The sequence below is a fragment of the Lynx canadensis genome, chromosome A2 (genome assembly GCF_007474595.2).
Source record: "Lynx canadensis isolate LIC74 chromosome A2, mLynCan4.pri.v2, whole genome shotgun sequence".
NCBI lineage: Eukaryota > Metazoa > Chordata > Mammalia > Carnivora > Felidae > Lynx > Lynx canadensis.
In genome coordinates this window covers 63,121,889-63,146,010 of record NC_044304.2, presented here as the reverse complement: position 1 = coordinate 63,146,010, position 24,122 = coordinate 63,121,889, and the positions used below count along the sequence as shown (strand labels likewise).

At 52.8% G+C, this 24,122-nt stretch overlaps 1 protein-coding gene across 1 annotated transcript in view; it reads right to left on the bottom strand.

Moving 5' to 3' along the window:
• ABCA13 (ATP binding cassette subfamily A member 13) overlaps positions 1 to 24,122 on the bottom strand; it is a 349,570-nt gene that overhangs the window by 142,574 nt on the left and 182,874 nt on the right. Inside the window, 5 exon segments of the mRNA XM_032592494.1 lie at positions 11,307 to 11,537; positions 13,160 to 13,317; positions 17,613 to 17,809; positions 21,987 to 22,205; positions 23,832 to 24,009. Coding sequence (XP_032448385.1) covers positions 11,307 to 11,537; positions 13,160 to 13,317; positions 17,613 to 17,809; positions 21,987 to 22,205; positions 23,832 to 24,009 — 983 coding nt within the window.

The window sequence follows — 24,122 nt, the reverse complement described above, 5'->3', positions numbered from 1 at the left end:
TGAAGGGGGATAAAGACGGTGTGGGATATATACACGCGATGAAGTATGACTCAGCCACAAAAGGGAAGGAAATCCTGCCTTTTGCCACAACCCTGGGGACATTATGCTAAGTGAGATAAGTTGGACAGAGAAAGGCAAAAACCCTATGATCTCACTCATACATAGAACATTAAAAAAAAAAACCAGATTGGTGGTTGCCAGGGGAGAGTGGGGCGGGGGGCGGGGGGTGCAAAACGGGCACAAGGGGTCAAAAGATACAAATTTCCACTTAAAAGATAAGTAAGTCCTGGGGATGTGATCTGTAACATTACGACTCCAGTTAATGAGACTGGGCTTTGTATCTGAAAGTTGCAAAGAGAGTAGATTATAGAAGTTCTTTCCATGAGAAAAATAACCATGTGAGGGGCCCCTGGGTGGCTCCGTTGGTTAAGCGTCTGACTCTTGATTCCGGTTCAGGTCATGATCTCAGAGTTCGTTGAGATCAAGCCCCACATCGGACTTTGTGCTGACAGTGTGGAGCCTGCTTGGGATTCTCTATCTCCCTCTCTCTCTGCCCCTCCCCTGCCCACTCTCTCTCTCAAAATCAACAATAAACATTAAAGAAAGAAAAATAACTATATGACATGACGCATAATAACTTCCAACAGCCATCAGCATCACACATACATACATCAAATCATCATGTCGTACACCGTAAACTAATATGATATTGTATGTCAATAAAACTAGGGGGAGAAGGTAGAAATCTCAAGGACGCTATCCAGTGCAGAAACAATTTATAATTTAGCAGAAGTATGGATTGAAAGCCTACGGCATTTCTGCTCTCTGTTCGCAAAGAACAGTATGTTCAACAGTTTGCAGATTCTTCATCTGAGGCCTGAGGTTTTTTTCATTTAGAAGGGCTGCAGGGTCTGAGCACTTACGGCAGCCCGGGGTCACCTCAACACTGATTGTGCCATCAATCCCTCAGATCGCGGGGCTACATGCACCCCACCGCCAAGTAGTCTCAGACCCCCAACTTGACCTGAATTTAAAGTGTCCATTTGATGGACTGTGTCCCAGAGATGGGCAGTGCAAGGTGCCTTCAGCTGAGACGCTGAGGAAATGCACGAAGACGACCGACTCCGCAAGACAATGACGGCATTGTCCTAACCAACAGATGACATCAGCGCAGGGACGGTGTCCAAAGTTGGACCAAAATGTAAACTGTGCTGTGGTTTCATTTTGTTTTCATTTTCCCAAAAGTAACAGTTTTAAGAAGCAGAAGATAAAACCGTGGGGAGAGCCTACGTGGTAAGGAACAGGAGAGTCACTGGCCAGTCCTCTCCAGACGTAGGAGTCTGGGCAGATCTGCCCCTTGGCAGGCCACACGGTGCATACGGTAAGAGTCTACCATTTCACAGGAGCGTCTGTTCATTCCCGATCTCTGTTGGAACAGATGACCACAAACGTGGATGGAAAGCAACAGCGGCTTATCATCTGATAACCCGGGGCTGGTTCCTTCCACGGACCCCACGGGAGAAGGAACCCCTTGCCTTTTTCAGCTTCTAGTGGCTGCCTACATGCTCACGGCACTGTGTTCCGTGTTCAAAGCGCATCACCCCAATCCCTGCCTCCACCAAGGCCTCTCCTTCCATCCGTCTGACCTTCACATGTCCTTCTGACGAGCACACTACTCAGTACACGGCTCCACACCGATAATCCAGGATAGCCTTCCCGTCATAAGATCTGTGCAGCGGACAACCGCAGGTCCAGGGATTCCGGGGATTAGGATGCAGACATGGGCAGGGCCTTTGTTCAGTCCACCACAGAACCACGCACCATCGGTGCAGCTTGGAAACAAGGGCCGTTGGTGTGGTGCGTCCCCAGACACCGGAGAGACGGTACCAGTCAGAAGCGCGGGTGGAGGGTTTTGGCGTCTGCCACAACTGAACTCCAATTCCCGACTTTGGGCGACGGGGCCCCTTTCTCACATGCAGTCCCTCAGTCTCCTTCTGCACAAGGGGATGAGGACTTCAACTTCAGTGCGTTTCTAAATTTGATAAGGCCAAGCTTGGGTTGGATCCACGCTGCCCTGTGATGGCTTTTTTCCCCCCACACACAACATGAAACGACGGGCCAGCACGGCAGTCAGAGGGCAAATAGCACATTCGGCACCGAGCTGGCACCAGGCTTAGAGCAAGCGGTAAGAACCTGAGTCTGCTCTACATTTAAAAGACCTGGGGCGGGGCGCCTGGGTGGCGCAGTCGGTTAAGCGTCCGACTTCAGCCAGGTCACGATCTCATGGTCCGTGGGTTCGAGCCCCGCGTCGGGCTCTGGGCTGATGATGGCCCAGAGCCTGGAGCCTGCTTCCGATTCTGTGTCTCCCTCTCTCTCTGCGCCTCCCCCGTTCATGCTCTGTCTCTCTCTGTCCCAAAAATAAATAAACGTTGAAAAAATAAATAAATAAATAAATAAATAAATAAATAAATAAAAGACCTGGGGCGCCCAGATGGCACAGTCAGTTGAGCGTCCGACGCTTGATTTTGGCTCAGGTCATGGTCTCATGGTTCGTGAGGTCAAGCCCCACCCCTGCTTCTGTGCTGACAGTGCAAAGCCTGCTTGGGATTCTCTCTCTCTCTCTCTCCTCCTCTTTCTCTGCCCCTACCTCACTCTCAATCTCATTCTCTCAAAATAAATAAACTTTAAAAAAAGAATTTTAAAGACCTAAGTCTCCAAATGAAGAACCCTGAAATTACTGGGTTTATTGTCCCCCGAGGAGAAAACACAGGGTGTCAGGTGACAGAAGGAACATGTTGGGGCCAGCAGCCTCCCCTCCCCGTCTCAGGCAGACCCGAGGGGGGAAGGGAGGCAGCTCCTTGGCTTTCAGCAGCTGCAGGAAGAACACACCAGATTGGGGCTGGGGCATCCAGGAGGGGCTGGGGGGGCGCAGGTTCCGTCCAGGGGGCATTAAAGCTGTGGTGCTCCAGAGGTGTGGGCGGATTGGGCAAACAAGGGGACAGCCTCCGATACGGAAGCTGAGTCTGCCCCGGTCAGGGAGGGAGAGACAAAGACGAAGAGGGGACACTCGAGGAACCCAGTGTGGCTGGCCTGGCCCTGGGGGGTTTCCCCGTGGAGGTGAACCCCTGGCTTTCACCGTGAGGGGAGAAAGAGCAGCAAATGGAGACTGTCCAGCCACCCCCAGGTCAGGACAGGAGCAGTGTCGCCCCACACCACGTGTGCACCTACAGCCGGGCCCCCTTGCAGAAACAGCCGATTCTAGGGCCAGGCGGGGAAATGTGCTTCGGGCGCCCAGAGCACCTGGTGACGTCAGAACATAAGACACTGGAAGATCGTGGGGCTGTGTTAGGGCACAGAGTCAGCACAAAGGAGCGCCAGGGGCTAAAACTGGTAGGACCCCGGCACCCAAGCAAATTAGGATCGCAGCAAATTCTGGCTCACTGCATACGGTGATCCTTACCGATACAAATAAACAAACATGGTGAAGAAAAGCATTCCGTTTCTGTCTAATCCCAATGAAAAAGATGCAGGATGAGTTACAGAACAAGAGAAACCACTACCTGACTGATGTCATGGTCGTAACTGTTTCCGGCCAGGAACATGGGGGGAGGGGCAAAGCAGCGGGATGAAGACTGAGAATTTAAAGAGTCTTCAGGGGGTGCCCGGGTGGCTCAGTTGGTTAAGTGTCCAACTTTGGCTTGGATCATGATCTCACAGTCTGTGAGTTCGAGCCCCATGTCGGGCTCTGTGCTGACAGCTCGGAGCCTGGAGGCTGCTTCTGATTCTGTGTCTCCTCCTCTCTCTGCCCAGCTCATGCTCTGTCTCTGTCTCTCAATAATAAAATAAATGTTTAAAAAAATTTTTTTTTAAATAGTCTTCAGGCGGCTGCCTGGGTGGCTCGGTCGGCTGAGCGTCCGACTTCAGCTCAGGTCATGGTCTCATGGTTCGCGAACGAGCCCCGCGTCGGGCTCTGCGCTGACAGCTCAGAGCCTGGAGCTGGTTTGGGATTCTCTGCCCCCCGCCCCTCTCTCTCTCTCTCTCCCTCTGCTCCTCCCCCATTCACATTCTCTCTCTCAAAACTAGATAAATAAACATATTTAAAAACCAAAAAAAAAACGCACCACTAAGAATCACTCCATTTGCATGACATGAAAAGATTTTGCCTTGGCTTCCAAGCTGGCTGCAAAGGTACTTCCTGTGCACACCCAGGGGGCTCCAGCTCTCCCTGGTCCGCCACCATGCAAAGCAAACACACTCCACACATGGTGGTTGTATGATCAGATTTGACATCTCAGCCTCACTGGCTTGGGGGTCTCTTTAGGGGCCATGAGTTACAAGGAATTTACTGCAGTTTAAAATGAAATCTGCTCAGGGTGCCTGGGTGGCTCAGTCGGTTAAGCATCTGACTTCGGCTCGGGTCACGATCTCACGGTTCATGGGTTCGAGCCTCATGTCGGGTTCTGTGCTGACAGCTGGGAGCCTGGAGCCTGCTTCTGATTCTGTGTCTTCCTCTCTCTCTGACCCTCTCCCATGCACACACACACACTCTCTCTCTCTCTCTCAAATATAAATAAACATTAAAAAAAGAAAAAGAAAATGAAATCTGCTCTCTAGCTACAGAGTCAGGAGCATCCCTGGACAGGCCCCCATGCACCTGCTGTAAGTTGTCAGGCACCGCACAGGCGAACAAAGGGAAAGCACGTGCAGGGTGCTTATCCACACTGACTGTGGATCAATAACAGACACAAGACAAGAAAGTCGATACTTGCCTGCTGTAAGGAGACAAAATTGGTTGAGATAGATATTTTATAGACTCCATCAAACAAAAGAAAGTTTTTAAAAGGCTTAATCTTTTTTCAATTTAAGATCCCGTTCTCAAACAAGCCCACATAGGCTGTAATATTCTATCTTGTTAAATCTGTATTTCAGATGGTTGTTTATGGTTGCCCTTAAGACAGATGGTTTCTTTTTGAGCACCTGCGTGTGTGCAAGAGAAAAGAAAGACACATGAGCCTCTAACCGATACCTGTTAGCACCTATTATGTGCAAAGCATGTACTAATCACTGCAGGAAATCGGAAAAGCACATGTAAAATGTCCCAAGTAATTGCGCGACTGGTTCTGCTGCTTCCGGTTGGGCTTGTTTTTGGGGGATGAGCATCAAGGGGCCGGGTGGGGGGTGGGGGGATCTGGGGGAAAAACAAACAGCGGGTTGCAGAGAAGCAAGGTGCATGAAGGAATTACTCCCTGAAGCAGGCAGCAAGGATGGACTCCCTCCGTATCCAGATTTTGGTGATGGTCCCACGACCCCATGCCTTTGCCAAAATTTACCGAGTGGGTTTTCCTATATGCAACTTCAAAAATAAAGAATGGAAAAGAAAACAGGGCAAAGAGGAGACAGATTAAGACCTAAATTTCCAAAAGGTGCATCAAGGGGTATAGATAAGAATATTTTGGGGGCACCCAGTTGGCTCAGATGATGGAGGGTGTGGATCTTGAGGTTGTGAGTTTGAGCTCCATATTGGGTGTAGAGATTACTCAGAAATAAAAATTTTTTTTATTTTTTTTCAACGTTTATTTTATTTTTGGGACAGAGAGAGACAGAGCATGAACAGGGGAGGGGCAGAGAGAGAGGGAGACACAGAATCGGAAACAGGCTCCAGGCTCTGAGCCATCAGCCCAGAGCCCGACGCGGGGCTCGAACTCACGGACCACGAGATCATGACCTGGCTGAAGTCAGACGCTTAACCGACTGCGCCACCCAGGCGCCCCTAAAAATCTTTAAAAAGAATATTTTGGAGAATAAAGGGAAATACAAATCAGAAATAGGAATATTTAGGGAATTAGCATAAAAAGAATTTTCAGGGACCGCCTGGCTGGCTGAGTGGCGGAGTATGTGACTCCCGATATCGGGGTTATAAGTTCGAGCCCCACATTGTGTGTAAAGATCAGTTTAGAATCTTTAGGGGTTCCTGGGTGGCTCAGTCTGTTAAGTGTCCGACTTCCGCTCAGGTCATGATCTCGCGGTTTGTGGGTTCGAGCCCCGCGTCAGGCTCTGTGCTGACAGTTCAGAGCCTAGAGCCTGCTTTGGATTCTGTGTCTCCCTCTCTCTGTCCCTCCCCCCGCTCACACTCTGTCTCTCTCTGAAAAATAAACATTAAAATTTGAAAACAAAGAATTTCTAGAAGCTGTGCTGTGATTAAATACCTATGATAACACTAAAAATACAGAAGGGCTAAAATACAGAAACGCTTACTTTCCAAATACCCCTCAGCACGTGTATTCTGGATTTAAATGCAGTGAAAGTGATGCAGAGAAGTCCTCACCTTTGCATGACTTCCTGCGGTTTGTCACCTGTTCTGAGGGTTATCGCATTATCTGATCCAAACAGAAACGGTGTTGAGAACGTTAGGGAAGAAATTTCTATTTCATCGAGGAGAAGAATGGGGTTCCAGCCACACGCGGGCTGCTCCCCGACCCAGCTGCTCCCACCGCACTCAGGGCCTGCAGGACGAACTGTATCCTGGAGGCTTTTTTTTTAATGTTTATTTATTTTGAGAGAGAAGAGTGAGGAGGGGAGGGGCAGAGAGAGAGAGACCCCCAAGCAGGCTTCGCACTGTGAATGCAGAGCCCAATGCGGGGCTCGATCTAATGAACTGTGAGATCATGACCTGAACCAAAACAGAATCGGATGCTCAACAGACTGAGGTGCCCCAGGAAGCCTTTTAAACAGAAATTAGGCAGCCATAGAAGCAAAGGTTATGGGGAAATGGACACCGCTTAAGATCGGTATCATTAGTTGGGGTAACTCCTGTTACAAAGCGGCACAGGCCAGAAAATTTTAAACCTGACTTAAGATTCTGGGCATGGTGCCATGAGACTTCCTCCACAGTCTCCTCTCTCCAGGGTGGAGGCCAGGGAAGGGGACAGACATCAGCCATGAAAGGAAGGACCCCCGGGCGGGGGAGGGCAGGCCAGGCTGTCAGTGAGTCAGGGTGTGGGAAGGAGGCACCCCACACACACACACAAAACCAGCTCCCAGCCCCGGAGCGGTCCACGGGCACGAAGGCCCCAGGGGAACTCACATCCAGGAGGGTGGCAGAAAGACCAACCAGCACCACCCAGCCCTCCAGCCCTTCCGAGGCTGGCTCCCTGGGCATTTATTTCATGGGCATTTCAGGCTTTGCCAGGAGCCCCTTCCATCAACCCCACCCTGTGGCTCTCACAACTCCCAGGGACACATTCGGCCAATGGCCTGGAGAATGGATTCCAACCCGGGGCTCTGCGGTCCGGGTGCTGAGAAACTCCCTCGATTCAGTCCGAACCTTGGGGGCTGCCCTGGGGGACAGTCATCACCACCCCAGGGTGTAGGAAACTACGAAGACCTCGGTTTCCACTCCCACTAAACCCTGTCAGAAGGTGGGCATTCCTATTATGGAATGGGCAGCGGGTCCGCGGTGACAGAGGCCGCCTCACTGGCCCCTTGGGCCCCACAACTGACAGCTTTCTGTGGCTCGTGTAAGTCAATTTCCCATTGATTTGTCTAGCTTTTACTAAAACCACGCTTATAAAGGAGACGAGTGGCTTAAAGAAGATTCTGGCAGCTAAAACGAGCCCTACCAGCACGCACAAACGAGTAAAAGGCAGAGCTGACACCTTCTCTGCTCCAGAAGTCTCTGATTTAATCCAGGGCTGTGGCTGGAAATGCAGCCAGACCTGATCATTTGGCAGAAAAGGAAGGAGGGAGTGAGGGTGAGAGGGAGGGAGGGGAGGTAAGGATAGTGAGGAAGGGGTAGGGAGAAGAGGGGAAGAGGGTGGGGGGAGGAGAAAAAGGAGGGAGGGATGAAGGGAAGGGGAGGAGGGAGGGGAGGGGGAGGAGGGAGGGGAAGAAGAGGGAGGGAAGGGGAGAGGGAGGGGAGGGGAGGAGGGAGGGGAGGAAGACTGAGGGGAGGAAGAGGGAGGGAAGGAAGAGGGGAGGGAAGGAAGAGGGGAGGGGAGGAGGTGAGGGGAAGAGAGGAAGGGAGGAGGGGAGGAAGAGAGAGGAAAGGAAGAGGGGAGGGGAGAAAGGAAGAGGAGAGAAGGAAGAGGGAGGGAAGGAAGAGGGGAGGGAAGGAAGAGGGGAGGGGAGAAGGGAGGGAAGGAAGAGGGAGGGAAGGGGAGAGGGGAGGGGAGGGGAGGAGGGAGAGGAAGAGGGAGGGAAGGGGAGAGGGAGGAAGAGGGAGGGAAGGAAGAGGGGAGGGGAGGAGAGGAAGGGAGGAGGGGAGGAAGAGGGGGGAAAGGAAGAGGGGAGGGGAGGAGGAAGGGAGGGAAGAGAGAAGGAAGGGAGGGACAGAAACACAAAGAAAAACACAGAAAAATTTTCTATATGCCATTTCTCTAAACATACATAATGATTAACAACACATTAAAAGCTAAGCGTCCACACGGAACATACCCCTCACCACTTTTCCCTGTGATGTCTGAATTCCTAAAACAGTCAAGCCAAGTGTTCCACAGAACCGCACTCTACCTAACGAGAACGGTCACAGGACGCGTCGGCTCTCCTACGTCACTGGCGACAGACGAGATGCCACTTCCACAAAGCTGGCTCTCCCTGCCATGTGTGTTCACCTGTGAGTATGCAAGTGTACAGAAGCTGACCATGAACACTCGTTACAGCATCCGTAAGTGGGTTTGGTCCAAAAGGTGGGCCCATACCCCCGCATGCACCTGTGCCCTCTTCTCGGGGCAGAGAATCAGCTGAGCCTGAGGACCCCCTTGGCCTCGAACAAGACACCAGGCATCTGGTAACCACCCCCCCACCGCCCCAGGGAGCCCGGGGATGCTGGGCCACAGACCTGCACAGCAAGTCTGGGCTCCACGGGCCACGCCCCCACCTTACGATGCAAAGGAAATTATTGTCGGTAAATCTCCCCGTGCTCATGTACAGCTGATGCCTTTCTTTCCCATTTCACTGAGAAAATAAAAGCAATTAGGAAAGACCAAAATAAAATTAAAACAAAGAACAAAAGAAATTTTTTTTCCTTTTTTTAAAAAATATTTATAATGTTTATTTATTTATTTATTTATTTATTTTTTGAGAGAGAAAGAGAGATGGAGAGCACAAGCAGGGCAGAGGCAGAGAGAGAGGGAGACACAGAATCCAAAGCAGGGTCCAGGCTCTGGGCTGTCAGCACAGACCCCCTCAGATCATGACCTGAGCCCAAGTCGAATGTTAACCTCCTGAGCCATGCTGGTGCCCATCTTTTTCCATTTCAAGCGACCCAAACCGGTAAGACGACTCTCAAAGGTGGTGGGTCCCTGCGTGTGCAGGAAAACAGTGACCGCAAAGTTCCCAACTATCACAACTACTAGCTCGCAGACACGGCAGCTGGCACGTTTCCCTGGAGCACGGATACGACTTCCTTCCATGACATTCCAAAGCTGTGACAATGATGTCACTCTCTGTGTTTCCACAGGCAGGAAGAACCTTTACCATTGCTGACTGGCTTGTTCTGAGCAGGAAGTGTTATGGCAAAGCCCTAGAATAACCAAGTAAGCCGCTGCAGTCATTCCATTTCAAAGATCAAAACCCCCAGCCTCACACGAGTAGAATGATGTACCCAAGGCCCTAGATATTGGAAGGAAAAGGATTTGGATTAGAACCGGCGGGGGCAGAGCTCACACCCTTTCCACTACGATGCTCTAGTCCCAGACGCTGGACGTATCTTTACAAGGGTCCTGCTCGCGGTTCGTTTAGAAAATATTGAGTTATACATACTACATATTAAAATATGGTAAATCTTAGGGCACCTGGGCGGCTCAGTCGGTTAAGCGTCCGACTTCAGCTCAGGTCACGACCTCACAGTCTGTGAGTTCGAGCCCCGCGTCAGGCTCTGTGTTGACAGCTCGGAGCCTGGAGCCTGCTTCGGATTCTGTGTCTCCCTCTCTCTGCCCCTCCCCTGCTCATGCTCTATCTCTCTCTGTCTCAAAAATAAATAAACATTAAAAAAAATTTAAAAAAACAATATACAGTAAATCTTGTTACATTTTACCATCTTTTGTGACCATTTTATTCCAGACAAAAGTTGCTGTGGCCACTATCTACACTGATTCACACACACGTGGTTGCTGTTTCTGTCACGTTGCTAACCCAGCCCCCCGAATCCATTCTGAAACACAGCCCAAAGTTCAGGCTTTGACTTTCTTTTTTTCTTTCCTAAGTTTGCTTATTTATTTGGCGGGCAGTGGGGGGAGGGGGGAGGGAGGAGAGCAAAGGAGAGGCAGAGAGAGAGAGAGAGAGAGAGAGAGAAGATCCCAAGCAGGCTACATGCTCAGCACAGAGCTTGACACTGGGCTGGATCAACCCCAGGACCCTGGGATCATGAGCTGAGCTGAAATCAAGAGTCAGAAGCTCATCCTACTGAGCCCCCCCCAGGCACCCCAGCTCCGACATTCTAGAAGTCACGATCTTTCCATTCTCGTGGTTTTGTAAGGTCTCTAATATTTCCGACTCTGAGTGCTGACTGCAAACCACAAACTTCATCAGCTCCTAGGACTATTCCTGCCTCACGAAGACAGAGGGCTCCGAGACTCTGCCCAGATTTCCCCTCTGCATCATGGATTTTCATTCTAATTCTGCAGCACTTTCTATAGATAATAAATGAGGGAAAATCACAACTCAGCTGAGGCTCGCCGAGCTCCAGGCCCCAAAGCAAGGCTAGCCTTGGGTTCAGCTACACCCACGGCCATCCTGGAGGAAATGCCTGGGTCGGCCTCCCGCTGGTACAGAGAAACCACACTGAAAGGTGGACGTCAGCCAGCTCAGTCCCAAGTGATAGGAAGCGTAAGGAAAGTGACAGGAAAGTCCCAAGTGACTGGGGGGCAGCATGGGGCTCGCCAGGAGCCAGCAACGTCCGCGAGCCTGACCTTCTGCACATCTCCTCCTCTGCCCAGTGTGGGGCCATGGGCTTCCAAACAGAAGCAGGTCCACGGAGAAAGTCAGGGGGTCTCCAGATGAGGAGACAAGGCAAGCCACCCCCCGACTACTGACAAGCGTTCAGACATGTAACGACTCCGGAGTAAAGACATCAAAGCTCTCAAATCTAAAAATGCGGATTTTCCCTAAAGAACGATAGTGACCCATGGGCGTGCTCCGGTCCATATTGGCTTACGTGTTGTGTGGCACTGATCAGACCCTGGAAACAATAAATCGGCCATGTTCTCCATCACGCGCCCTCCCCACTGCCTTACCCCCGCCTCACCACCGACGCAGGGTGGCAAACCAAACGTAGTCAGTTAAAAGCGCACCTGACCAGCTGAACGTACCTCTTCCAGTGTGGCGTCTGAAATCCCGAAGCCGGTCAGATGCAGATGGTCGAGGTTCTGCTCCAGGGTCTGGAACAGCCCTTTGAAGCAGGCTCTGTCTGCATCCTTGGGAATGCCGTAGACCAGCTCAGCCCCGCTGCTGTCTTTGAGGAAGGCTTGAGGGATGTAGGTCTGGATCAGAGACGTGGCACGAGCGACGTGCTTCAGGTCATCGGTCTCCGGAGCAGAAGGCTGGCCGTCCCACAGAGGGGGCGAGAAAACGGCAAGGCTCGTTAATCCAAAAATACCGACTTTACGTCGTCGGAGGTCACGTGTGAAATTCCAATTCAAAGCAGCGACGTCGAGAAATATCATTTAAGCCATGGGCATTTCTAGGACACGGTGTACTTCTTCTTTTTATTTATTTAAGTTTATTTTATTTTTGAGAGAGAGAGAGAGAGAGAGAGAGAGAGAGAGAGAATCCCAAGCAGTCTCCACGCTGTCAGTGCATAGCCCGACAGGGGGCTCAAACCCGCAGACCATAAGATCATGAGCTGAGCAGAAACCAAGAGTTGGATGTGTAACCGACCAAGCCACCCAGGCTCCCCTGTACTTCTTCCTTTTTAAAAATAAATCTCTGGTGGTAATTCCAACAAGGTGAGACCCGCACGCCCATCTTGGCCGTGGTCACCAGGCTCCTCGGACAGGCCTGGGGAGGGCTATATGCACACGGGCCCCCTGAGCCTGGGGACAATCCTAGCAAGGGGACTACAGGATACAGGGCTGGGTCTTCTTAAAGGGGAGACAAGGATCCAACCACGGAGGGAAGGAGGCACCTTGGGACAGCAAGATACTTTACCCAAGTCAGAGAGGAAGCAGGAACCTTGACTCAGGGCCCACAGCCCCTGCATCCCAACCCCACAGCCACCTCTGCCAGGCTTCGTTGACGGGACCTCTGAAATGTACCTTTTACCCCGGAGGTCCCTCACTACATTACCATAGAGCTTTAGCCTCCGGAAAGAACAGTCACTGTCAGAAAAATACTTCCAGGGGCGCCTGGGTGGCTCAGTCGCTTAAGTGTCCAACTTTGGCTCAGGTCATGATCTCACAGTTCACGGGTTTGAGCCCAGTGTGGGGCTCTGTGCTGACAGTTCAGAGCCTGGAGCCTGCTTCGGATTCTGTGTCTCCCCGTCTCTCTGCCCCTCCCCTGCTCACTCTCTGTCTCTCTCTCGCTCTCAACTCTCAAAAATAAATAAACATTTAAAAAAATAAGAAGAAAAATACTTGTAGAGCATCTGGGCTACGATACTGCCTGGCCAGACCCAGCGGATGCTGTTACCAATCAGGTGCTTTTGAGCCTCATCTGATGCCTCTGTCAGTGCAAATGCACTGGGGTCACAGGGGCTAATTGCTCCACTCAGCCCTGGGGGATTTCTTCTGGCATCCGGGCCGCTGTGCACAGAGACTTCCACTCAATTACCGACTCCCTCTCCAGTCCACCCATAACACGGTAAGTCCCTGTCCGGGGCCACCAGGAGACGCAGTCTGCAGCTCAGTGCCCCCCTTTCCCGACCACCAGGAGCCCACAGCAGACCCCCACCCTGCCGGCTCCTGAGCATGCTGTGCACACACCACAGTGACCATGTTTTCGTTCTCAGGTACACCCTTTCCTCCACATGTACCGAGACCCCAAGGCCCTCAGGCCTCCCTTCAGAGGACAGCGGCATTACGGGCAACACTGAACTCAGAATCAATATTCGTTCAGTTGATTTGAGTCCAAAGTGTAAAACTGTCACAGGACAGCCGAATTTGTCTCCTCTGCCCCACACAGGAAGGGCATTTCTCCCGCATACCTAGGTCACTGTGCGTCGTACCTGCTTGCTGAGCGTCAGGCTGAGTCCCTGGCCGTAGGCCTGGGTCAGGCAGAAGGGGGGACCGCAGCAGCGGAGCCGGCCATGCTGCAGGAGGGCCACACGGTCACCGAGCGCCTCAGCCTCATCCAGGTGGTGGGTCGTGAAGATGATGGTCCGACCTGCGTCCCAAGGCAGGGGCGTCAGAACGGGCACCAGGAAGGCCCCCAGGGGATCCCGGACACGATTGAAAGTCCATCACTAATTTTTTTGATGTTTGTTTTTATTTCATGTTTATTTTTGAGGCAGAGAGAGACAGAGCTTGAGCAGGGGAGGGGCAGAGAGAGAGAGAGAGAGAGAGAGAGAGAGACAGAATCTGAAGCAGGCTCCAGGCTCCGAGCTCTCAGCACAGAGCCGGACGTGGGGGTCAAACCCACGAACCGTGAGACCATGACCTGAGCCGAAGTTGAACGCTCAAGCAACTGAGCCACCCAGGAACCCTGAGTTGATGTTTTTTAATAAAGCAGAAAGATGAAAAGACTAGTCTCCCCAATTCATTAAATAAATAAATAAATAAATAAATAAATAAATAAAGGCATCCAAAAGGAAACCATGAAATGTAGACCCCAGCGCAACAGGTGGGTGCCGTGACCGCCCTCACCACAGCTGTGTCCCAAAGATCAAGGCCAACCTCCCATCCAGAGGTCCTTCGAGGTTACTAAAAGTTGCTCAGTCCCTGATCTGGGATTCGGGGCCGGTTAGACCCTGGGATTAGTGCAACCTACACTTGGGGTGATGCATACCCACACCAGACAATGGTCTAAAAATAAACGTCAAACAGAACTTACATTCCAAAAAAAATAAAAGTATATTAAGTCCAGAGATATTGATTTTCGACCCAGGATGGTCTCTCAGGGGATAAGAAGACACACCCCCCAAACTGCAAAGCATTACTTTATAAGATGCTGCTTTCCTGTCTCTCATGGATTCCGTGGTATGTTCCATGCCCCTCCTTCCAAAAGTGGTATCCCCCACCTCCACCTCCTCTTGTCTATTTTAAATTTGTCTTTTTTTTAACATTTATTCATTTTTGAGAAACAGAGACACAGATCATGAGCAGGAGAGGGGCAGAGAGAGAGGGAGACACAGAATCCGAACCAGGCTCCAGGCTCCGAGCTGTCAGCACAGAGCCCGACGTGGGGCTCGAACTCACGGACCGTGAGATCATGACCTGAGCCAAGGTCTGGTGGTCAACCAACTGAGCCACCCAGGTGCCCCTCATGTGCTTTTATTCTTAAAAAAAAAAAAAAATTGTTTAAATGTTTTATTCAGTTTGAGAGAGAGAGAGAATGAGCAGGGGAGGGGCAGAGAGAGAGGAAGACACAGCATCCGAAGCAGGCTCCAGGGCCCGAGCTGTCAGCACAGAGCCCGACGCAAGGCTCGATCCCACAGACTGTGAGATCATGACCTGAACCAAAGTCTGATGCTTAATCTATTGAGCCATCCAGGTGCCCCTCCTCTTGTCTATTTTAATGATAGTAACAACAAGCTCACTGACCGAGCACCCAAGGACCAGATATGGAGCCACACGCTTATGTCCACAGTACACTTACTTCTCCCAAAACCCTACAGGCAGAAACACTCACACACACAGGAATGTGATCGTTTCTCCAGGGTCATGTGCAGCGAGAGTGTGAGTCGGAGAATTAGGTAGTTCCGTGCTAATTTGTCCGGGCATCCTGTCCTTCCTCATTCTTCCAAGGGAGCCCAGGAAGGCAGGGAACACACGGATAAAGCCCCAGGCCAACTGAGCCCTGCAGGTGCTGGTGTGCAGGCAGAAAAGCCTCTTTCTACTCAGCAGGGAACAACTGTTTTTGTTCAGTCCTTACATCTGCTTCACAAAGCTACAGCATGGTCACCCGGGAGTGTGGGGCTCTTTCCAGAATCAGCGATCCATTCTGATTCCTGAGCACATGTTTTCCTAGAGGGACCACCTAACTCAGCTGCTTACCTCTCACTACCCTGAGTCAGAGCGGCCCTCCTTTGAGACAAAACAGCCAGCCCTCTGGGTCTCCTTTTTGGAGACAGAAATCACTGCTCGCCGACCAAGGACAGTGAGAAAACAAGTAAGTTATAACAACGGGATGGGACATTCTATCACATCGGCTTTCTGTCCAGAGATACCGTTGTGTTCATGACTCAACCCTGGAAGATTCCATCTCTAGTTTTTAAAGTGCAGGAGAACAGCAGCCTTGCTAGCTGATGCATACTGCAACTCACGCTTTCGGGGACGATGGAAGCTGTGTGCTGGTCGGCTGCTCGCACATCTTCTTCATCAGCCCCAACTCAGGAGTGGCAGGGAAATGACTTAGTGCAGTTTAAATTAGCCTTATCTCGGGGAGCCTGGGAGCTCAGGCGTTTGAGCGTCCGACTTCGGTTCTGGTCAATATCTCACAGTTCGTGAGTTCGAGCCCCGTGTTGGGCTCTGTGCTGACAGCTCAGAGCCTGGAGCCTGTTTCGGGTTCTGTGTCTCCCTCTCTCTCTGCCCCTCCCCCGTTCACGCTCTGTCTCTCTCTCAACAATAAATGAATATTAATAAATTAATTAATTAGCTTTATCTCGGTTTCCTCCTTCCCTTAAGTGGGGCTCAGGGTCTCTAGCACAGAGGTTCAGGGGCTCCCATTTTATGGGCAAGGGTCAGGATCTCTTTTGCTGTGGTCTCCGGATGACCCTGGAAGCTTAGGCGAGGCCCAGAAAGGGTCAGGTCAGAGCACAGAGCGTTCCCCGATCTCTGGGCCTCTGCCCTGCTGATGCAGTCATAATCTCTGACAGACGTGTCTCCCCCTCAGTGCCAAAGCCTGGCACCCGTGAATGTGTGGGATGTGGACCATGGGCACCTCCCTGGCCCCAGCGCTCTGCTGGGCCTCCAGAACAGCAGTGAGGCTGCAGGAGGTCAGATGAGCCCAAGCAACTGACACAGCTTCACCCCCCTCCCGGGTCACCCCCTGGTGGTGGTACAGCCCCACCCCATCCCAGGCCCACACCCAGAAGGGAACAGAAAGCCACCCTCTGCTCATTCCATTTCCCTGCTTCTTCTCTGTCTTCTGTATCCACACCCCCCCTATGTTTCTGGAACCAAAAGGAATAGGATTGTTATTTCATGTTTCCTTAGCGAGCCCAGCCTTAGGATGAAGTATCTCTCCTTCCTGAGGAGACACGTGATGGCCTGGGTCCTCTGGGCGCGGCCTTCTGAGTGCTAAGAATACAGGGTTTCTTTCTGGTTCCTTCTCTGTGTCTTTCCTTTTTTTTTTTTTTTTAATTGATTTATTTATTTTGAGAGAGAACGCAAGCGAGTGGGGGTGGGGCAGAGAGAGAGAGAGAGACGCAGAATCCCAAGCAGGCTCCAGGCCCCGAGCCATCAGCACAGAGCCTGACACGGGGCTCGAACCCACGAACCGTGAGATCATGACCCGAGCCGAAGTCGGACGCTTCAGCGCCTGAGCCCCCCCAGATGCCCCCGCTCTGTGTATTTCTTAAGCAGCAAATCCTAATCTCCCCCAGGGAGGAGAAGGTTCAGGTCAAGTCAGGTCTTATACTCAAAAGGGAAGAGAGAAAAGCAAAGCAGAGTTTCTCCAGACTCCATAGTCACAAGCTAAGTCACCCTGTTCCCCCTGCTTCCTTCCCGACTGGTGTGTTTCTGTGTGAAACACCGGGACAATGCTCCGAGGCTATCAGGATCACAGGAGTCCCAGGTGGGGAGTGAGTATCTGCCCATCCCACGCCCTAAACTGGAAACCCAGGACAAAACAGGTGATACAGGGACCCCTCAGCCCGGAGTCCCCAGCCACCCAGGCTCCCCAAGCCCCCTCTATAGCTGTGAGCAAACCCCACGCCCATCTCTGCATACCCCGGTTTCCTCACCCGAGGAAAGGAGGGCTCATCCTACGTCACAGCAAGGACACCTGCTCTAATCACCTAGGATTCCACGATGGCACACAATTCAGAGGAGCTCAATTTTCTTTTTATAGAGAGAAAGAGACAGAGCAGGTGGGGGAGGAGAGGGACAGAGACAGAATCCCAGGCAGGCTCTACGCCCAGTGCAGAGCCCGACGCAGGGTTCCATCCCACAACCTGGGATCATGACTTGAGCCAAAATCAAGAGTTGGTCGTTCAACAGACTGAGCCCCCCGGGCGCCCCGAGAGGAGTACAGTCTTCATTGAAATCACATACAGCCTGCATTGATAACCCCATCGCGAAGTCAGTTGGGAAGATGGGACTCAAAGGAAGTGATCCCAGGCACTACAGAGACGCCATATCACAGACAGATCTCTGTCGGCTCTCGTGACAGCTGCTTCTTCTGGAAAAGGTCATGTTTCCCCCCGGGGGGGACGACTCGGCCCCTCACAGAAGAAGGCCTTCCTTGCTCTGCCTGCGCCACAGCGTCCCTGGAAGACAGCGCCACGGCCCCATTCCTACCTTCTCGGTACTTGAGGAGAATGTCCCAGATGCTGCGGCGGGAGCAGGGGTCCACCCCGCTGGTCGGCTCATCCAGAACCACGGTCCCCGACCCACCGATGAAGGCGATGCCGATGGCCAGCTTCCTCTTCATGCCTCCGGAGAGCACGCGGGTCTGTTTGTGCCGATGCGGCGTTAACTCCACGTCCCGCAGGGTTCTGAAACAAGAGCGGAGCCCTCACTCTTCCCCCTCGACACCTCGCAGCTCCACTGCGGACGGCACCCCACAAACGAAGACAAGCAAGGACGCGGAGGAGGCCTGGAAGCATCGTGCGCTCCAGAGTCCGGACGCGGAGGCACCAGCCTTCCTGAGGCTCTGGGGAAATCACGCCCGACGGGGCCCATGCGAGGCCTGCCCAGCAGGGGTCCACCAAGTACCGTCTTCAGGAGAGACTCGTCTCCTCTCCGGACAAGGTATCTCTCTTCATGTCACCGTGCCCTCTGCCGAGGAGCCAGCATTTCCACCAGAGTGTGCACTGCTGGGGTCAGAAGGAGCAAAGTGGAGGTCCCGCTCCACCATGCACCACAGGGTGGTCCGGGGAAGGCCTCTGAGTCGGGGCCCCCCGGCCCCACGTCAGTATCCACCTGCCTTCCTGACTCAGGAGTCGGGAAGTTCCCGTGAAATGCCACAAGCTAAGTATGAACTGTCAGAGTCCATTCGTGTGAGGGTCAGCCGTCGATGCCCTCCCGCGGGGCTCCGGATCCCAGACGCCCGGGGCCCAGAAGGCCTCCCCCTGCAAAGTTTCACCTCCTTCTGCGGTCTCCTCTTTCCCTCTCCGCCGTGGCACCCTATTAACTCGGAGACACTCACCCCCTCCTCACCTTCTTCCATCGTGTTTTTTCTTCCCCAAGCCTGGCCCCAGCCCAAGGATTCCCTGCCCGCTAAGCTGCGAGCATCCTTCCCACTCCCAGCTCACCAGCATGAGTCAGACAGGAGGCTGGACGCCAGAGGAATCATAAGGGTTCCGCACAGTTGAGTAAGAACCATCCGGTTCTAGAAAGTTCCAGAAGCCTAAGCAAAGACACTTGGGTGAAACCCCAAGGATCTGCTTGTCAGATGCTTAAGTAAATGTGTCCTGTCTGTGTCATTATTTACAACCTTTCCATCCTGGCCCGGAAACAGCTCACGTAGCTCCCCAGGGCAGGATACAGAGCATTTTCCGCAGATAACAATCTTGACCGTCTGTCACCAATTAGACGTGGCCCACCGACATGGCCTCACCTGGGTGATTCCAATACAGCTGTTAAACCCAACTCAGGCATGTTGACCAGAGATCAATCAGCTCAGAAAACAAATAGAAAGATGCCAGCTGTCCCCAAGCAGGTCTCCTCAAGAACGTTGTGACATTAAACCTCAAACCCCTCCATCACCTTGACCTGAACCTGATTCCACCCACTCACAGCCAGCTGCACCCGGGACCTTGTCGTTCCAGAAACCACAGTCCTCCAGAGGTCAATGGCCCGCATCCCCCTCTGTCCACCACATCCCTTTTCCCAGCTAGTCCCGGCCTCTGGCAGTCACTCAACCCCACAAGGCTCAGCTGCCCACTGTCCCCCACTCACGCAGGGCCCTCCCTCCCTCCAAGAGTGATGTCCCCTTGTAACGATTGGGTGGCTCCGTCAGTTGAGGGTCCGACTCTTGATCTCAGCTCAGGTCATAATTCCAGGTTCGTGGGTTCCAGCCCTGTCAGGCTTTGCATTAACAGTATGGAGTCTGCTTGGGATTCTTCCTCCCTCTCTCTCTCTCTCTCTCTGCCACTCTCCCCTCCACCACTTGCCCTCAAATAAATAAACTCCTGTTGAGGTCACCAACAACCTCCACACCCGAAATCCACAGGTCGCCCCTCAGCCTTCATTGGACCTGACCCTCAATAGCATCTGATGCACTTGACCAAGCCCCTCCTTAGTGGACTTGTCTTCCCCTTCCCAACCGGTCTCTCCGTCCCGCCCCCTGGGTGGTCCTGCTCATCTGTCCATTGTCTCCACACTGTGTCCACTGCCACCTGCCCAGCGCCCAGTCCTTTGTCCTCCCTTATCTACCTGCACACAAGACCTTGACGACCTCACCACCCTCAAACACCTGGGGCCCCACGGTGTGGGCCAGAACTCCAAGAGCCCCATAGCGACATCTCCCTGACTGAAGTCCTGATCAAGTTCCTCTTCTGACTTCTTGATGTCCAATCAAGGGCAAATCAAGGGCAAAACAGTTGAGACCCGACATCCTGACAGATACGCACTCGGAAGATTCTCCCAGGGATCCCGCCTCCCTTGATTCCCATCTTAACAATCCTGTGCGTCAAGGGAATCAGGTGGTGCCGCCGGACCCAGTTCGGGGTGTGCTGGCTCTAAACCCCGTGTCTTCAGTTTCCACTCCCTCTAATTGGGAGCTGCTGTCCTAAAACGTGATCTCACACAGATTGCTTTTGTACAAATCGGCCTGGTTGCTAGGTAACACGCAGCAAACAGATAACTGTTAAGGTCGCCTACGTCCAAAAAAAAAAAAAGATGAAGTCCAAGTAGCACTTGATTTAAACCCGATCATAATCGCAGAGTTTGCCGTGACACGGAGCACGTGCCATTTTTTAAAATTAGAATAGGTGGTGACCTGTCCTTTTTTTTTAAATCTAGGTCGTACGGACCCAATCGGCCATTCACAGCCATCCCTCGCGAAGTGCCCGCTCAAATTCAAGACAGGCTTGCGGCACACAAAACACACGCTCTCCCCGCGCGTCCGAGCCTCCACGGCTCGGCATGGCCCTGAGAGCACATATTTAAGCCCCTGTCCCCTGCATGCACTGCCTGAGCATCCCCTCAGACCCCTGGGATCTCCTAATGGGCGTCTGAAATGCAACACTAGAAATGTGCCTGCGAACCCCCTTTCTCCCCTCAGCAAATGTCCGCTTCCCACAGATCTGCACCCCAGACTGTGTGGCACGGCAACCGGCCCGAGGGACAGGCAGCATAGCCCTGCTGCAGCCACGCCCCAGGCCATGTTCTGGCTTCCCCAGCCCGGAAGCTGAGCCCCGTCCCCGTCTCCGGGAGATACTCTGTAGCAAGCTGCCCGCAGGTGACCGCGGCAGTGCCCGGCACAGAAGGTGTTAAACGCAGTGCCGCAGGGGCTCTGGTGTCAGACACGTCCCGCCCCCCCAACTCACTCCTGTAAGATGCACTCATGATTTTACCTCCTTCCCAAGTCGGCCCTCTCCTTTTCCAGGAACAACGCCACATTCTGCCTGCCTGAGCAGAGGCCGGAACTGCTGGGGACATCCCCCCCACCTCACCCGATGTCTGGTGAGAGCCCCTCCTGCCAGCTCAGCACCCGTGACTCTTCTGGCCTCACTTGCTCTCAGAGCAGGAGCCCCGACTCGCCTCCTGAACTAGGCCACCCGGCCCAGTCCAGCTCCTGATTTCAGCTCGGCTCCCGATCTTGCGGTTTGTGAGATTGAGCCCCTGGCAGCACAGAACCTGCTTGGGATCCTCTCCCCACTCTCTCTGCCCCATCCCCCACTCTCTCTCCCTCTGTCTCTCGAAATAAATAAACTTTACCATCCACCCGGCTGCTGTCCGTGACTCAGGCTGCCGTCCCCGCTCCCACCTGTCCTTCTGAGCTCATCCCCGAGACACCGCTTTGATTTCCCACCAGGGACCTCCGGTTCCTCCCTCTTTCCTCTGGTCCAGGGAGATCGGAAATGCATTCAACCATCCACCGGACTCCTCCCTCCCCACCCTGGACATCCCGCTTGTCCACACAGTCTGCTCCTTCCGACATTGAACAGTCTTCAGTTCTGGGACTTCTTCTCTCCCCCTTGACTCGCTCTGCCACCCCTCAGGCTGCCACGGTCCCCCGCTCAAAGCGGCCTCTGTCCCCGGCCTTCCCCAGGGCTGTGCTCTCTGCCCTGGGGCCGCAGGACAAGTCTACCAGAGCGGCAGCTGCTGGCCCTCCCCTGCCCATGTGCACCTGCTTGTGTAAAGAAGTCTGACCCCCTTTAGCAGGACCAGCTGGGCCCCAGGAGCTAGTTCTCGGCCCACCCCCCATTCTTTCACTTCAGGACACACACCCGGCCCCATGCTCCAGACACAAACCTTCCACGCACAGCCTCGGCCACACGTTCCCAAGTGGGCTCACCCATCTAGACCCCAAGGACAGGCCAAGTCAAGTTCAGAGTCCTCCCTGAGAAGCCTTCTCTGGAATTTCCAGTGCTGGCGGCTGTGTCCTAACTCCACAGTTAAAGACAATTTGCTAGCTCTCCTCTTCTCATAAGCAAAGACACCAAAGGTACTTTTAAAGCACCTCTTTGTACACCCGTCACTACCAAAGACACGGCGGGCGCTAACCTGTTGACCTGTTGGCACAGCTCCTTCCGGGTCCACTGCGGCGCCTTGATGGAAGCAAAGAGGACCAGGTGCTCCAGGACGGTGAGGTTGTCAAACAGGACGTCCCGCTGAAGACACACCCCGAGCTCCCTTCTGATGGCAGACAAGTCTGTCTGCAGGTTCCTGCCATTGACGGTGATGGTTCCGGAAGTGGGCGGGTGGAGCCCCGTCAGCATGGATCTGCCGGAGACGACAAATCAGCAGAGGACCCAGGAGCCCGCTGCTCCCGATGCCAGCAACCCAGAGGGATGCGGGGCGACCGTCCAAGGACCCGCTTTTACACGGTGACAAGCCGGAAGGAGCTTAGCAGGATGGGTGGCTTAATCTCGGAGCCGTGGGCTTATGATGATGTTTATACTCCCCTAAACGTGCTGATCATAGACATTCTAGTGGCATGGGAGCTTAAGACGGTAAAATCCGGCTTTGTTTTACAGACACGGAAACCAGGGAAGGAGATGGCGTGTTTCCTTAAGTCCTCCTGAGTAGAGACACAAGCCTAGTGGAATGCAAGCCTGGACGTGCAACTCCGTGGCCGGGAGCTCCTGGCTTCTCTCAGGTGCACTGTCCACGTCAAATCAGGAAGTTCGCCTGTGTGGCCTCCTCGAAGGGAGCCCGAGGACTGCCTGGCTCTGCTGCTTTATCTCAGAAAGTGTATTATTTAGGTTTTAGACTATTTCCACATCTCTGAGAAATTATACAGGGGCGCCAGGGTGGCTCAGTCGGTTAAGCGTCTGACCCTTAAGCTCGGCTCAGGTCATCATCTCACGGTGAGCTCGAGCCCCACATCGGGCTCTGCACTGATGGTGTGGAGTCTGCCTGGGATTCTCTCTCTCTCTCTCTCTCTCTCTCTCTCATCTGTTCCTCCCCATACACGTGCTTTCTGTCTGTCTCTCAAAATACATAAATAAACTTAAAAGAAAGAAAAAAGTGTACTCCCAAAGCTGGCTTTCTGACTCATTCTCTGCAGAATGCCTACTTTTCCAGTCTGAAAACCCTACAAGAACGCTCAGTGGGATCTCCGGCTCTATTTCACAATCCAAGCCAAGAGGAAAACTTTTCCTTGTTTCTCTATTTTTAATTGAAATTTCTGAAGCTTTCTACATGTTACTTTGCCACGTTTCTTAGGACGTTCAAAGCAAATAATACTTTTCACGTTTAACTAAGTGCACGTTAGTTGTATGAAAACAGAACCGAGAGAAATGTCCTTATTCCTGGGACAAGTTTGACCATGTTGGGGCTTTTCCCGGGATGAGACCCGTTTCTGCAGGCAGCTCAGGGCTACTGCGTGAGCCCCACGCTTTTGAGTTCGTTTTTCCTCTGGGATTCCACAATTTGATTCTTTAATCAAACCTGGAGCCATTGGACCCCAAACCAAACACCAAGCCTTCACAAAAAAAGCCCAAGCACACAAAAAACAGAACATGAAAAAAGAAATACTCAGCTGGTTAAAACATTTGCAGACTTCGTCCCAAGTTTCATCTTCCCATAGATACGCGAACAAACTTAAGCGTAGCGATAAGATGGGAAGCGTCGTAGGACGCTCAAAGACTAAAGTAAAACCACGATGTGTTATGTGTAGGGGATAAAAGACTTCGGGGTCTTTTCAGGGGTAAAGGGGTAAAGCCCCATCTGCCCCCAGCCGAGGGCGGCTGCTGTGCACTCCCCACTAGCTGTCTGTCCCAGAGCACACAGAGACTCCGTCTCAAAACCAAAAGGAAGAAAAGAAACCTAAGCTTCCTGTCTCACAGGTAAATGGACATTTTTTAGAATCAAACCCGCATTTGACGAGGCTGAAAGGACACACACATGACTGTGGTTTTCCCGGCACCGTTGGTCCCCAGCAGGGCAGAGATCTGGCCTCTGTGGAAGGTGAGGGTCAGGTCTCGGACGGCCGCCTTGTGGCGCTCATATTCCTTGGTCACAGACAGCAGGGCGACGCCCGGGGGACCTCCTGGCTTTCCCTCCCCGATCGGCAGCGAGGACCCTGAGGAGAAGAGGCAGATTCAGCCTGGAGGACTCCCAGTGGTGCTCATGCTTACGAATTCAGTCGTCTGCCGTGGATTCGAATTAGAGCTCCGTGGAACACGCACAACTCAA